Genomic DNA, 16,069 nt, shown 5'->3' with positions numbered 1-16,069 from the left:
ATGAGAAAGCCAATCGATTGGATACATTTGTAGATACACGCATTACGTCCGTATGAGTAGGTAACCTGAGGCTAGTATGAATCAGGAAGGAGCGTTTTAATATACAATCACCAACGGGCGGTTCCTCTTTTTGCGGCACAACACGATCATGATGATTGTCGGCGGAGCAAATCGACTTTGAACTTTACTTTCGCTGTAAGTCTTTTTTCCTTCCCGTCACGAACTTCCTTGCTAGCTTCCTTTTTCCATGTTTCCGGCGGATTCTTATTGACTTATGCTCGTTATTTAAATGTGTTGAAGAAGAATTATGAATCCGTGGTAATGCTCTCTTTCCCTCTTTCCCTTTCCCTCACCTTCTCTCTCTCTCTCTCTCTCTCTCTCTCTCTCTCTCTCTCTCTTCCTCTAACATTATGAGATTATCTTCTGGTGCATTACCTCTCTATTCAAAAGGAATTTTTAACTTGTTTAATTAAAATTTCTATTGCATCCCTATCTTAATTTTTTTTAAATTAAATGTTTATTAAACAATCTTTTTTCACAAAGTTATATATTATATATGTATGCATGCGTGCGTGTGCGCGTATGTGTGTGTGTGTGTGTGTGTGTGTGTGTGTGTGTGTGTATTTCTCTTATTCTGAATCGCCTTATTTTGAACTATTAAATTAATATTACGTAAGTATTTATTATGTAGTAATAGATATTTACGTAATATTATTACAAAAAGGCTTCAGGTTACATTATTTGATATAATAATAAAAGATACATATGAAGATTAATTGATTTCAATGTAATTTCTGTCATGTTTAAAAAGCACGACCGAATTCATACTTTCTCCAATGTCAGAGGTTGTAGGTCAGTGCTCGTTTGCGACATTAGTATACCGATGACTAATTAAGATCAAATTAGAGCGCAGACCAAAACTCCCGTGAGTGACAGATCGTGAGTTGTAGCGGTCGTAAATTCGTCCAATTTTCCATGAGAGCGAATTAACAATATCATTCTATCGTGGACATTAATTGAGATGATCGTCGTTTCAAAGTCATGAAGTTTCTCCACGCATTAGGAACACATTTCCTTTCATGTATGATAAACCTGCCACGTGAATAATTAAAGGAAAGTAGAATTTCATGATTGTATAAAAACTAAAACATTACAATATTGCTAATGATTTGTTAGTAAATGTTTTTGATAGTTGTTATTTTGCAATTAATTATTTTTTTTTGCAAGATATTGCACATCTCGATGTATTTAATAAGCAAAAATAAAAATATATGGTAAATAATTGTGAGCCATTGATAAATAATTATATACTATTGATAAATAATTGCATAATAGTATAGTTAGTTATTAAAATGTATTCTCAGTTATTAGTAATATTAAATTGCTTGTCAATTTATAATTTATAATATTCATACTCCAGTTTCAGTCTAGACTTTGTCAAGACTTTGTTTTTTTTTTCAAGACCAACAAATAAACGGCGCGCAATTTGCTTGAACATGAAATTATAAAAAAATTACGTAAAAAACATTATTAAACACTAAAACTTGTATTAACTGAAGAAGGTATTTATTTGTGTGAACATTTTTCGATATTTTCATCTAATATCGTTTCAATATATTTTTTAAACAATGTTATTTAAATATATTTTTAAATGTAAAAATATTTTTTTAATTTGTCCTCTTTTCCTCATTGACATATTAATATTTACATTTGTTTTAGAGGATTGAGGATAAGATTTTAAAAATAAGGTAAGATATGCATTTATTTGCTTAAGGTTGTAAATTTATTCAACCCGAATTTTTCGAAAACTGTTCTTTTGCTATTAATATTGCAGATGCAACAAACTCCTTATTGTATATCATAATTTTTTTTATTTTATCGGATATCAGTTATTGAACATCGGATATCTTCAAGTATTAATCCATTTTTAAAGATTATTTCACGTCGCCTTTCACAGTCGAATGTTGAATGTCTTTCGATCCGGCCGGAACCCTTTCACGGGGCGTTGTGTTTCGTACTTTCATTCTAATGTATCAAAAAATGTATCGTCTGGAAACGTCTCTCCTAGTAGGAGTATGCTTTGCGTTCACTTCCTAGTTAAATCTAAGAACAACATACAGAGGGAACTACCTTGCTGTATGACTTCCGGAAGATTTGCATTTATGTAAGTGAATGGAAATCAAATTCATATATCCGTTGGGCGTTCCTTTCTTATGTTTATCAAGCCAAATCATTGTGGTAAAAAATATTTCTGGTTAGTCATTCTAATCATTTGTCTCAAGAAATTTAATAATTATATAGAGTAACAACCGAAACGTTTCGTTGTTTGATCATAAATTTAGACCCATTCATAGTCAAGTTAGTCATTTAACATAATTTAATGCACTCCACAAGGATGTCGGAAAGTCCCGGAGATTGTACATGCACAGTACCTTCACTTCCGGTAAATGTATAATAACAATAATGCTCGTTTACATTGCCTAAAGATATCTCCATAATTGTCCTCCCACGGAATATCTTAACGTTTACACATCTGTCTGCTGTATGCTGTATTCTCTTGAACAATTGAGTTAAACCCATGGTAATTATGTAATGATTACTTTAATTTAATTGAATGATTACATTCCAAATACTAGCTTATTCTATACATTATTGAACAATGAAATTAGAATATCGTGATTATTTCTAATAAAAATACATTATGTCATATAAAACAAATTAATATTGTAAGACACTTAAAATATAACAATCTAAAACAAATTAATATTGCAGAACTTATAATTAAACTTATAATTAAACTATGATAAAAAAATATCGATTTATATTAGAATTTTTTTAAAAAGATGTACAAAAAAGAAAAAAATAGATTAAAAATTTTTAATAATTTATTTTCTATAATTTTGTATCAACACACACGCACAATATAATTTAATCTAAACGTTAATGTTAAATTTTCGATAGCCTTTACAGAAATTTAATACTGGCCAATTTAATATTCATTAATTTAATATTGAAAGACGATAATTAATTATTTATTTTAAGTATTGTATTAAAACCATTGCTATTTGATGCTTTTAGTATTCCAAATAAGTAATGCAATTTAAATGACAATTTAAGATATAATTAAATTTCATCTTAAATTCTGATTTAAATTGTGAATTATTTACAATGAGTTAATATCTTATCCTTATCATAAGAAAATTAATACAAATAAAAATAATTTATTATTAATTGGCTATATGTTCGTTTTTTAATTTCTAAAAAGTAGTTTTTGTAAAGTAGTTTTTGGCGCAACCAAGTCACAAATTTCTTATCATCTATATACACTTTCTTTGTTCTCATCGTTTTGTAATATACATACATAATCATAGTGTAATTTATGTGCAAGATGCATGTCGCATCGTAATGGACCGATACATCTCCAAAGAAAGAAGATAGTCTTTCACGTGAGTACGCATGATAATCTTTTTATATTTATCTTGTTAATAGGATAGAGTCCTTTCGATAAATATTCTTGCACATGCAAAATGCAACGTGATATATCCTGGGCAATTGGAACTCTATCAGGATTTTAGTGAAAGGTGGTGGAATTGAAGTCGTATATAAAGTCGGTCTTTGGAGGACATAGTCATTCAATGCTTGATTTCTCGTGTTCGCATTACTAGTCCCATAAAAGCAATCAACATGAATATAATTGTAAGATTCACTTGCATATCGTGCAATAATTGTGTGTTTAATGTGTTAAACAGTGTTAATTGATACAATAAAAGAAGTGGCAGTTTATTACAATATAAAAAAAGAGAACTCTACTTATATATTGTGTAAAAATATTATGCTTATTGTAGCAATAGTATGATTACAATTATTCTTAAAAATAAAATAATTATTAAAATAACACGATTTGTAATACTTTTTCCAAATTTTTATTGAAAGTCTTATAATAGCAATAATTAGCATCTTGTGTGTTTAAATTGTCATTGTGTTAATATTAAAATTGATAAATATTATAAAACAAAATATAAATTATGTAAAATTGCAGATTTTCTTGTATATCGCTTTGTTTGGCAACATGGTATTGGCTAGCCATTTGGAGGAGGATCATGGTGGTTCAACATATGAAGAGAAAACAAAAACTGTGGAAATTCCAATTATTAAGAAATTTGGTAAGTTTATTCTTCTCTAATAATATTAATTTAAATTTTTTAATTTTATTGGATCATCACAATGCAATTGATTATTTTTAAAGTAGAGGATAGAAGTTGTGAAGAAAATATGCATAATATTGTAAATGCAATTGCATAATTGCTTTGTTTCAGCTATACCTATTCCGCATCCTGTGCCTGTTGAAGTGCCTAAAGAAATTAAAATACCAGTGCCTCAACCGTATAAGGTACCAATCGAAATCCCTCACCCATACCCAGTGGAAGTCATTAAACACGTCGAGATACCCATTGAAAAACCAGAGCCAGTTGTTATCGAAAAGCATGTAAGTATAATTTTCGATTTCTTATGTTTTTAAGCTATATTTTATTTATTTCCCAACTTATAATCATACTAAATTGGAGTAAAAGAGATATTAAAACAATTTTAATCTAATAAAAAGAATTAATTTCCTATTTTCACCCTCTCTCTCACTCTCTCTCTCTCTCTCTCTCTCTCTCTTTATTTTAATATGTTTATTTTATTCTTCACAATTATTAGAAAGTCCCAAATTGATTGTATCACAAAGCACTGTATTTTTTCACAGGTTCCTTATGTTGTGGAAAAGCCATATCCCGTTTACGTGGAGAAGAAATTCCCTGTGCCAGTGGCGAAACCATATCCTGTTCATATCCCGATCTACAAACACGTGGTCCATTATACGTCTTCCAAGGGTAAAGGATGGAAATAGAATTCACGGATATTACGTATTGTCTTATCGTGTTCCATCAAGAAATCCATTGTACGGAAAAATCCTCTCGATTTCAGCCAGTTCAACGATTGTATTAATGTAAATTTTTTGTGATATCTTGAGAATTTTTTTATTTGAATTTGTTAACAATAACTGTATGTAGATCTTCTCTTGATATTTATATTTATTTCTGACTAAAATCAGAAAGAAATGTTAAATTCTATAACGTATATTTGTATTTTTTCTATATGTTATGTTATAGAATTTATCGTTGTTAGGATTTTTAACCTGGCAATTCTTTCTATAAATAATACATGTTATATATTACATGTTTTTTTACATGATTTGTTATATGTTACATGTTGTTAAGTTTTTAATTAATATAAAATACATATTAATTTTTTAATATTTGTTAATAAATGTTGTCAATCTGAAGTGTTTTATTATTTGTTAATTTAAACATTAACTTTCGATTTAAAAAAAATGATTTAAATCTATTCCACGCACAATAATTATATGTTTTCCGTACTGTATTAGAAAAAAAGGAACAAAGTAAAGTATTTTATTCCAAGCATGAAACTTGAATTTGATTTTTAAAGTATAATTTATTTTTAAATCAATTACTATTTATTTTTAATTACATTATTGCTTTATTATTTATGATTTCAATAATAAATTAATATTATAATTACTATTTAATTATTAGATAAGTAAAAATAGTCGCTTTATCATATTCGCGGTGATATATAAATTTCCGTGTAAAATAAATGTAATTTACAAAATGTAATTTGTAAAAATATGTAATCTACTGTTTCGTTTCCTCGCCGACGGCTTGATTAGGATCGCCTAGAAAGAAACTAGCTGTAACAACCGTGAGGGAGGTTCGCGCGCGGTCTCGATTCACCGTAATGGAGTGTGGCGCGCGTTCTTACATTGACGTGCGAAACCACTTTTACTTGAAATGCACTTTCACTGATCCGCTCGGCGATAGCATCGCACACGATTCAAATCTTAATCCCCTCTCGCTGTCGCACAACCACACCCTCGGCGTCGGTGCCTTTCATAAATCGTTACCTCTGCATCAATTATCTGCGTCGACTTGATGCGGCCATGCTTGTAGCTGTTTTATCACTTGCGATATTATATATTCTGCGATTTATGGTTCATTACTGTCACAAAAATACTAAATGTTTTTTTATTGTTTGAAAAATTAATTTGTTAATTAGAGTAACATAGTTTGCAACATTAAAATGCTTTAAAAAGATTAATTAATTATATGATAAGATGGTTTTGTTGAAATATCTAAAAACTTAGTTCGATACAGATTTAAAGATAATTTTGTTGAACTATCAAAATAATTTATATATAGGACGCTCAAACTAGTTGTTAGAATGTTAACTTTTTGCAGCGTTGCTTATCATGCTCGAATTTCCTACATAATTATTTTGATGACCCAACAAAATTATTTTTAGATTTGTATATAAATTCGTTTATAAATTTGTATCTAAATTTTTATAATAGATATTTCAGCAAAATCTTTAAATTTTTAGACACTTTACCAAATTTATTTTGTATATTAATGACAGATGTTATTAAAAATAAACATAATTTTTCAGTTTTTCAGTTTTTAGTTTTTTAATTAGCTCTCAAATATTGTTGTATATGGACTAATTTTACTAGAGCAAAACTGTATAACTAAAATTAAGTTTTAAATTTTTAAAAAAGAAAATTAGGTGCCAGTGAATAAATAATCTATTCAGTGATAATAAGATGTGCTTCCACAGCATTCTGTTGGTTGCATCTGCATTTTGTGAATTGCAATCATGCAATCATGTTCATTCACAGATTGTTGAACAAGTAAACTAGACCATGACATTACCACATTACCACATTTACGTTGATCTTCGTCTCACGAGTGATACACGCAACTGCAAGCATGAAAGAATAACGCAACTGAAAAACAATTGCATGTAACTGCACCAGAGAGACTCTTTCCTTATGTCTGATTGTGAGAATTACTTTATCACCTGATTATACTTGATCACTGGAAGAATAACTTTTAAAAGCAACGGAAACGATAATAAAAATAATAAAGTGTGCAGATTGTTATTATCACAATGCATTTATACCTGCCCTCTTTTATCTTCTCAACAATGAAAATAGCATTAAGCACTGAAAATAGCAAAAACCCCCGATGTTTGTTAAAGTCCTGACTATAGTATAGTTTATAATGATTCCCGATTCTAGAAGCTACAATATAACAGCTTGTAAACAGATGGAAAGTTTGATACGCAATAATCATATAACTTTTTGTCAATGTCAATAATAATCACTCTCTCTTTATTACATCTTTAAGTTTTGTTAGTCTTTTCATTCAAAGAAAATAATCTTTTTTTTCTAATTTTACTATAAAGTTTTAAATAATATTGTACAAAGATTTTATTAATAATAGTGAGTTTAAAGAATATTAAAACTAGTATATATATGTATATATATATATAGTTATATAATATTTTTTACATATATATGTACAATTTAAAATTATATCACGTAATTAGTATTACGTACTTAGTGTAAATGATGTGTGCAGCAAGCTACTAACATTATTACACAATATCTAATTTGTTAACGATTCAATTGGATAATCTTTATCTTATCTCGAAATTCTGCATAATAAAAGGTTACATACAATATACTTATTTACAGAAAATAAAAAAAAACAGAAAATTACACTTAAATATTATTTCTAAAACAGTAGATATATTTTATCAAAAATTATATAATGCTATTGATTGACAAAAAGATCAATTTCAATTTTGCTGAAGAAGATTTGCTACAAATGTATTTGTTATACAATTTTATTTATATATTAATACCAAAAATACATTTAATGACGTTAATTGATGATAGCTATTAAAGACTCCCTTCATCAAATCGTTTCATTATGGTATTCAGATTAGAGACAAGCTATTATTAATTAAGGTGTTAATTAATAATGGTTATAAAGTATTATTTTGTTATATTCTTTATATTTTACCACATTGTAATACATGCATATATATGTAATGTCTTAAGTATGAAAAGATAATTAATATGCAGACGGATAGCTTATTATCCAGAAATCCTAGGCATAATGCAAAATTACCTATAATATAAAGTTTTAGTAATTTATTTCACGCATTTTAACCTTAGTGAGCGTAAAAAACATGGGCCAGGATTACACTCTCGGTATTTATCATTATATTCGTGCAGCTGGCATTTGTACGCGCAAGAGTGCACTTGAATATAGCGAATTGTTACAATCAACGTAATGAAGAGAAGGGAGAAAGTAGTGCTGGTATATAAAGAGTTAGCCATGACTTTGAAAGCATCGTAGAATCTATTGCGCGTTTCCACAGACGAGTATCGCAGAATCAATTGTCTCACGGTGTCTTCGGCGCGTGATTTCGCAAATCATGAGACTTTTTGTGAGTACTTTCGTCACATTGATATTGTACTGTGCATTAGTTTTAGTATTGTGTTTTTGCATTATATTTCTAGAGAGGATTATTTTTTATATATATAATTAAATTATTTATACTTGCAGTTATTAATAGACAATATTAGTTTAGAATATAATGTCTAACAAATATTTAATTATTAATTTATATTAAAATTATATTTTAAATAAATTTTTTTATTAATTAAGTAAAGAAGAGTCAATTTCTTGTTATTTAAATACGTTCTTGTGAATACATTTTTTGTATACTATATTAGTATTTCTTGAAAATGACAGCAACAGTAAAATATTTAATTTTAATTTATTTTTTCCGTAAATGTTAAGTAATCATTAATTTCTTGTATAAAGGGAAAGCAGAAAAACAAATCTTACTTTTCTCACGAAGAGTAATTCAGTCGATAAACGAGACAAGGTTGCAATTAGTTATTTCTTACGAAATTACTACATTCTGCGTGACACCATTCCGAATATGGTTTGGTAAGGCAATTAGAAAAACGAGTGATCTGTGCGTTCAACTAGATACAGTTATCTCGTGAAACTGTCTAGAAGAAGAGTTTACTATCGCGAGCATCGCGACTAGAAAGCGGTTAACGATCTTGGCGACATTCTACTTCGGAACTCAGTGATTTTAATGACTCACTTACACTTGTAGGTACTTGCCACAATGGTGGCCGCAGTGTGGGCTTCTTACCACGATGAGGACCACAGTAGTACTACATATCACGAAACTTCTAAGCCAGTGGAGATACCTATCTACAAGAAATACGCGATACCAATTCCGCACCCAGTTGCCGTTCCAGTCCCTCAGCAAATTAAAATTCCGATACCTCAACCCTATCAAGTCGAAGTTGCAGTTCCACATCCGGTACCCGTGGAAGTTATTAAACACATTGAGATACCTATAGAGAAACCAGAACCGTATGTCGTGGAGAAGAAGGTTTGTATTGTAAATAAATATTTTTAAAAGATTATATGAAATTGTAATAAATCGTCGTAAAGAAAAAAGTTAGATACTATACATCTAATATAATTTTTACTTTGTGATATTATAAGTATATTGTTATTTTCTTCCACAGCTAATAAGAAACAAGATTATATAGAAAATATTATATTATTTAAATATTATAAAAATGTTATATTGTTTATATTATTTAAATTAATTGTGTTTTTGAAATTTAAAATATTGATGATCTATATAAAATAACGTGATATTAAAAGGGATCAATAATTATAGGATAATTTATGTTTCTAAAAAAATTTTTATTAAACTTTGTGAGAGAGAGAGAATATCTATAAACGTATTGCGTTGCAGGTACCATATGTCGTCGAGAAGCCGTATCCAGTGACAGTGGAAAAGCACTTTCCAGTGCCAATACCTAAACCGTATCCAGTTCACGTGCCAGTGTACAAGCACGTTTTTCATCATAAGAGCTCAGGACACGGTTCAGGACACTGGAAGAAGCACTGATTCATTTTAGGCGATTCTCTTCAGTATCTTTATGCCAAAAATAGCGACAAGCGTTACACGAGCAATATTAAGTCATAAGCGTTGTGATGTATGTACATAGTTCATTGTTATAAATGTAACATTTATATTTGTTAAATAAATTGTTGAACAAACTGATAAATAAATTGTTTCTTTTTATGCAAGGACTAGTTATTATTATTTAAATAAGTTTAGAATTATAGAAAAATTAATTATGAACATTTAATTGATATAATTACATGGAAAAAAATTGATGATTTTGCTAAAGTATTATAAAATTTAATTAGATAGATCTGAAAATAATTTTGTTGGATTATCAAAATAATTATGTAGAAATCTCAAGCATAAATAATGCTACAAAAAATTTTTACAATCTAGCAATCAGTTTAAGTATTCTACACAATTATTTGTATGATTAAACAAAATTATTTTTAGATCTGTATTAGCTAAATTTTTTTTACCCATTTTTTTATATCTTTGATAAACATATTTGAATTAAATAACGTAATAAACAAAGTAATTTCTTAATAACGACATTATATATAGCATAAATATATAAAATATATATAAGATGATAAAAATGCATATTACATAAATTATTCTTATAATTAAATCTTAAAATTCGTATAATTATCTGATATACATATAAATTGAATATATTGAATTAAATATATAGTATATAAATATATATAATATGCATGTGCATACATAGTTACACTAGTATTTTTTTGATAAGTCTTTTTTGTACATTAATTTTCTAAAAAATTTAAAATCTCTGAGATTTCAATGCTCCCGGCGACATAGGGTTGCATACAATAAATACTTCAGGTGCGCCTAATTTTTTGCTCAGACGTGAAATGCATTTGTAATTATTATAAATTATATACGTAACTATTTTCCTACAGGCGACACTTCAGGCGATATTTCACGATGCAGTGTTCGGCTTGTACGGCAGATTGGCGTGTCCACCGCATGGATAAACTACGACGAATAATGTCAACGACGCAATGTGTCGCCATTCCCGAGGTGGTCACTCACTCACGTTGTCACAGAATTTATTCAGGAAATACCGGGGCGCGTACGATTGCATCATGGATCTAGCGACCGCTTTTTACGCCGCTTAAGGGAATCACATTCGACTTCAACAAGAAACTTGCCCTCTTTAAGTGGAGCAAAAGTTTATAAAACCGAGGACTACAAGTGACGTGCTTCTAGTTTGGTCCAGAACTCCCGATCTATTGGTCGTCGTGCAATTCAACGGAAACAGAAGCAAAATCATGTTCAAACTACTGGTAAGCACACCGATGTAATATTGCTCCGTGATAGATTTAATGCCACCCTTTGATGCCACCTGAGTATGGCATCCCAGAGATTTCTTTTATCTAACTATGCTATAACTTTTTTATTAATAAAGATATTTACTTTTGCTTGCTTCTATTATCTTTTTTAATGTCTGTTTCAATTTAAAATTTATTATAATACGTTCATTTTTATATACAATTTTTATGTTCTTATACAATACCCATATAATACCTGATAAAACGATTTCAAATAGAGTTAAGCAATAAAGTATTCAGTATGCTTTTTATTTTGTAATTTCCAAATTGATAATAAATTATAAAAATAGATTCCCAGAGAATTAATTTTGATTAAGAGAACTCCCCCAGAGAGTTTAATTTAATTTCTAAGTAGCCCTTAATATATTAATTATCAAATAAAATATTTATAGTTAGCGAATATGCAACATAATACTTGCAAACGTGTATTATTCTTTACAAATTTTAAAAAGTATGTTTCAAGTATACTTCAAATATATTAAATATTTTACACATTCTATACTTGATTTTGTATATATATATATATATATATATATATATATATATATACAAAATCAAGTATAGAATGTGTAAAATATTTAATATATATATATACATATACATGGATCTTTTAACAGGTTCTTGTTTACATCATTCATAACAATTTGGCCTTATATAATCTAATTCCTAGATACCATGCTTGTTGTGGCTGTCAACGGTGTGCTCGGAGACCGGGATGCACATAGATATGCCGGTCGAGTCGCTGGACAAAACATTGGACGCCTCAATGCTGAAGGCAAAGAGAGATTCCATCCAACCTTGTGAACCCATTCAGCAACCGATCTATCCGCATGTTCCCGCTTACTCACCACCGCCGGTCTACGTTAAGCCCCTAGTCCAACCGGCCTACTTGAAGAAAGAGCTGGGTATAGCACCCTTAGCTCACCTGCAATACATCCAACAGCCTCACGCCTATCCTTCTGTGGTACAGAAGCCGACCATCACGTACGTGAAACCGACAACTCCCGTGGTAAATTACCATGCGCAGCATCAATCGTTGCAATACATCAAACCCATGATGCCTATCTACCAGAGCCCCATCGCACCGTCCTACGCGCCGATTTACCAGAAGCCGCTGCATTACGCACCTACGTATCAGAGCCCTATATACCACGATGTGATGCCGAAAATCCTCCTTAAAAAGTACGAGGCACCCGCTGCCCAGATACTGTACCAGAAACCGCTGGTCCATGCGCCCGCCATTCAGTACGCGTCGCCGAAAGTGGTGCACGTGCAGGCACCGCAGGTATCCTACGTAAAACCTGTGGTTCATGCATCATCACCTGTGTATGCTCCGCAGCCGGATCACGATTCCATTATAGTTAAGCCCCATTGTGCGTAGAATGCTTGATCGAACGATCGATATTGATATGTCAAACTACGCAAAATGAGAACATATCTAAATGCGCTTAAGATTAAATGATCGACTGATGATTTCATGTCGGCTCACATTGACCAGCGTTTTCTAAATTGAAAATATGAAACTTGTAAAATGCAATGGAAAATTGTAAATTGTAAAATTGTAAATTGTAAATTATAAAATGTTATATCAGAACAATACAATGTTCATAGCAATCAGGAAATGCTACGAGTTGTCAAAATGAATTGTCAAAACTGATACAAATTTAATCTGAAGAATATAATAAAATTATTTTTCTTTATCATTTCTTTGTATTCATTTTTTCTTAAATTTTGAAATTTTACAATACATTTTCTTGACGCTTCATTCTGATGGAGACCTTCAGTCTGTAATACACCGAAAAAAAGTATTCTAAATTTTAATAAATTTTTTGTTTGAAAAGTACCAACTAAATACTTATTAAATGTAAAGATACATTTTTTGATACAAGAACTATTAATTTAATTTAATAATAATTTTTTCTTAAGTAAATATTTATTTACTGTAAGTGAATGTTTAGTTGGCACTATTCTAATAAACATTTATTAAAATTCAATACATTTCTTCTCAGTATAAAAACAAAATTTACACGAGCGTAAATCATAATTGAAAATATGAAAATTGTGCGTTTAATAAATATTAGTTAATAATATAAACGTATAATTTATATTATAAAACATATTTAGATTTTACATTATTTAAACTGTCAATTTACGTGAATAATTACCTTGCTTCTTAATTAAGGAATTAAAATTAATCTTAATAAAACGATGTCTGTCCTGTTTCAAAACATAAATCTTTATTCTGTGAATATCTTAATAATCTCTTGATAAGATTCACATAAAGATTATAAACACTAAACGACCTTAGTGCCGACACTTTCCAACTGTAAAATATCGCAAACTTTCATCTAGAGAAGCAATTATATGCATAAAAATTTCGTAAGTGTACAATTACGTTACGAAGTTGCGGACATCTTCCGCTTATCTAGAGTGCGTCGAAATCATAATTCTTTAACTTATGAAATCCCACTATTATTAAGCTTCTTTAATAGTTCTCAGGAATTGAATCGCATCATTAAACATTACACATCATAATTACAGAGTTTAGATCACAATTATAAAATACAAATATATAATTATGCATAAAATTAATTTCATTTAACAAAGTATTTTAATTTCATTTAACAAAGTATTTAATTATTAATGTGTAATTCAAAAAAGTTTCGTGGTAAAAATTTATCACGAAACTTCTATACAAAAAGGACGATTTTAGTGAGAAGTATCTAAAAATTCAGTCAAATACAGATAAAAAAATAATTTTGTTGTTATCAAAATAATTATGTAGGACGCTCAAACTAATTGTTCGAATGTTAAAGCTTTTTGTTCATCATACTTGAATTTTTTATATAATCATTTTGACTGTTTAAAATTATTTTGAGATTTGGCTAAATTTTTAAATATTTCATTCTTTCCGTATTTGAAAGAAGAAATGAGACTACTTGTATAACAGTCCTTACGCAGATCACCAAAGAACTTTTCTTCCCTTTCTTTTTATCGCGTCAGAAACTGGTTGTATAAAATCAATATTTTACTGGAGTTGGAATTAATAGCATCGCGCTGGTGAGCTTTCTACTTATTCCCGAGATTTCGAAGAATCGCACGATTTCGTCACTCACTTACGCGCAACACCACTCGTTGCATAATTCGGCAATGAAACGGTGAACTATCTCGGCGTTTTGAAATGGCCTACACATGCACGTTCGCGGGTGTAACCGGCCGGCTTTCTCATACCTATGTACAAACATGCTATGTATGGATTCGCATCCACACGAATCCACGCCATGAAGCACGAATTGTAAACATCCGCCCATGATGCGTAATATTCACATAAAACTTACGCAATATTATACGGCCACCGTTGTATAAAATAGCATCCATGAGAAGATACTTTCAGTATAAGAAAGTCTACTGAGCTGTCCAAGAAGTGAATTCATTATGAGTTACTATGTAAGTGAACGTTGAAGAAATTATTAAGAAAACAGTGGAAACTATATAAGAGTGACGTAAAAAAAGAACTAAATTTTATCTTTTTCATCGTGCAATTGTGATGTGCATAAAAGAATTGTATATAATTTCATATATCGCATAAGAATTGTCGCGACGAATAATTAGAAAAATCGAGTAATTAAATCCAAAAATGCTCTAATATTTTTTTATATAAACTTTATGACAAATTATTATTCAAAATTGTGTTACAAATTAATATTTAATCTTAGCTCGACTCGAAAGATCGTATATGAATTGAGAATCGTCGGTTATACTTTAGCAAAATTAACATAAAAAATTAAACTAACTTACGTCTTTTTCGTCATAGTGTGTTTAAATTTACTATATTCCAGTTGTTTCTCTCTCTATTAATTGCGGTTTGCGAGGCGGGCATAATATCAAATGAAGATTACTCGCACCATGCGGTTTATCATGGCTATGGCGCTACCAGTTATCAAAATGTGCAGCTTAATAATCACGAAGCTATAGAGTTGCCCGCGAACTATGGAGATCCCGCAGAAATTCAGGAGGCTGATGTAGAGCATCATCATGAGAGAATCATCCCAATTATAGAATCAGACAATGACGTAGATCACATCGTGTCCCATTCCGGTAAATAAAAACGTAAATTCTCATTAAATCGATCATGCTCGTAAAAAAATGATATGATTTTTACAACAAAATGGAAATGTCTGAAAAGGAAAATACTTCAAGTATAATACAAGTTATCATGACATCAAAATGATATCAAAATAGCTCCAAAATGATTACTAAAAGATAGCTTTTAATTTAATTAAATTTATGATTCACTTTAATATTTTGACATTATTATAACTTGTTGTTCTGCTTGAATATACTAATAATTTAAATTAGAAACATTATGATAATTTGATATAATTTTAAAATATTGTATTTTTAGAGATTATTTATAATATTATTTTAAAATGATACATATCATAATTATGTTTTGTAGACACGAATAGAGAATATTAATTTGTTTTAGCTCCATATGAAGAATTTGCTGTTGATGACGTCAAGTCTGACATACTCGATCATGATCATTATCTCGATCATGACCATTATGAAACATCATTATAATTTTATAAAAACATCTTCGTCTATAAAAATGATTTAGAAAATAGTGTTCAAATAATTAAAATGTAATCTTTGTCTAGGTGATCTATTTAAAATTAATGGAAAATTTCTGAGGCTCAAATGTATTTAATATACACGTTCGATTGCTTGATAGTTAAACAAAAGTAATTAATATCCGTTTTAAAGAATATTCTTTTTAAAGTATAATTGTTTTCGCATTGTAGTTTTCATCGCAAGTACAAATATGTGAAAATAATTACTCGCAAGGCGGAAAT

At 29.5% G+C, this 16,069-nt stretch overlaps 4 protein-coding genes across 4 annotated transcripts; all 4 read left to right on the top strand.

Annotated features, from left to right (window-relative positions):
- The first annotated feature begins 3,621 nt into the window (after positions 1-3,621).
- Positions 3,622-6,990, top strand: LOC147907066 (uncharacterized). Its single transcript, XM_087414614.1, has 4 exons — positions 3,622-3,696; positions 4,040-4,163; positions 4,317-4,486; positions 4,748-6,990. The coding sequence occupies exons 1-4, from the start codon at positions 3,685-3,687 to the stop codon at positions 4,889-4,891; spliced, it is 450 nt and encodes a 149-aa protein (XP_087270740.1). The 5' UTR covers positions 3,622-3,684; the 3' UTR covers positions 4,892-6,990.
- A 1,261-nt stretch (positions 6,991-8,251) lies between these two features.
- On the top strand, positions 8,252-10,022 carry LOC105143130 (uncharacterized). The gene is made up of 3 exons (XM_011051178.2): positions 8,252-8,358; positions 9,043-9,327; positions 9,703-10,022. Exons 1-3 carry the CDS (start codon positions 8,347-8,349, stop codon positions 9,856-9,858), a joined length of 453 nt encoding a protein of 150 aa, XP_011049480.1. The 5' UTR covers positions 8,252-8,346; the 3' UTR covers positions 9,859-10,022.
- A 114-nt stretch (positions 10,023-10,136) lies between these two features.
- On the top strand, positions 10,137-12,854 carry LOC105143131 (uncharacterized). Its single transcript, XM_011051179.2, has 2 exons — positions 10,137-11,168; positions 11,884-12,854. The coding sequence occupies exons 1-2, from the start codon at positions 11,154-11,156 to the stop codon at positions 12,592-12,594; spliced, it is 726 nt and encodes a 241-aa protein (XP_011049481.1). The 5' UTR covers positions 10,137-11,153; the 3' UTR covers positions 12,595-12,854.
- A 1,574-nt stretch (positions 12,855-14,428) lies between these two features.
- Positions 14,429-15,958, top strand: LOC105143132 (uncharacterized). The gene is made up of 3 exons (XM_011051180.2): positions 14,429-14,660; positions 15,053-15,311; positions 15,703-15,958. Exons 1-3 carry the CDS (start codon positions 14,649-14,651, stop codon positions 15,795-15,797), a joined length of 366 nt encoding a protein of 121 aa, XP_011049482.1. The 5' UTR covers positions 14,429-14,648; the 3' UTR covers positions 15,798-15,958.
- Positions 15,959-16,069: the final 111 nt, after the last annotated feature.

The sequence above is a fragment of the Acromyrmex echinatior genome, chromosome 16 (genome assembly GCF_024713525.1).
Source record: "Acromyrmex echinatior isolate Ae372 chromosome 16, ASM2471352v2, whole genome shotgun sequence".
Classification (NCBI taxonomy): Eukaryota; Metazoa; Arthropoda; class Insecta; order Hymenoptera; family Formicidae; genus Acromyrmex; species Acromyrmex echinatior.
The sequence above is the reverse complement of the archived record's forward strand: the minus strand, read 5'-3'. Positions and strand labels throughout refer to the sequence as shown.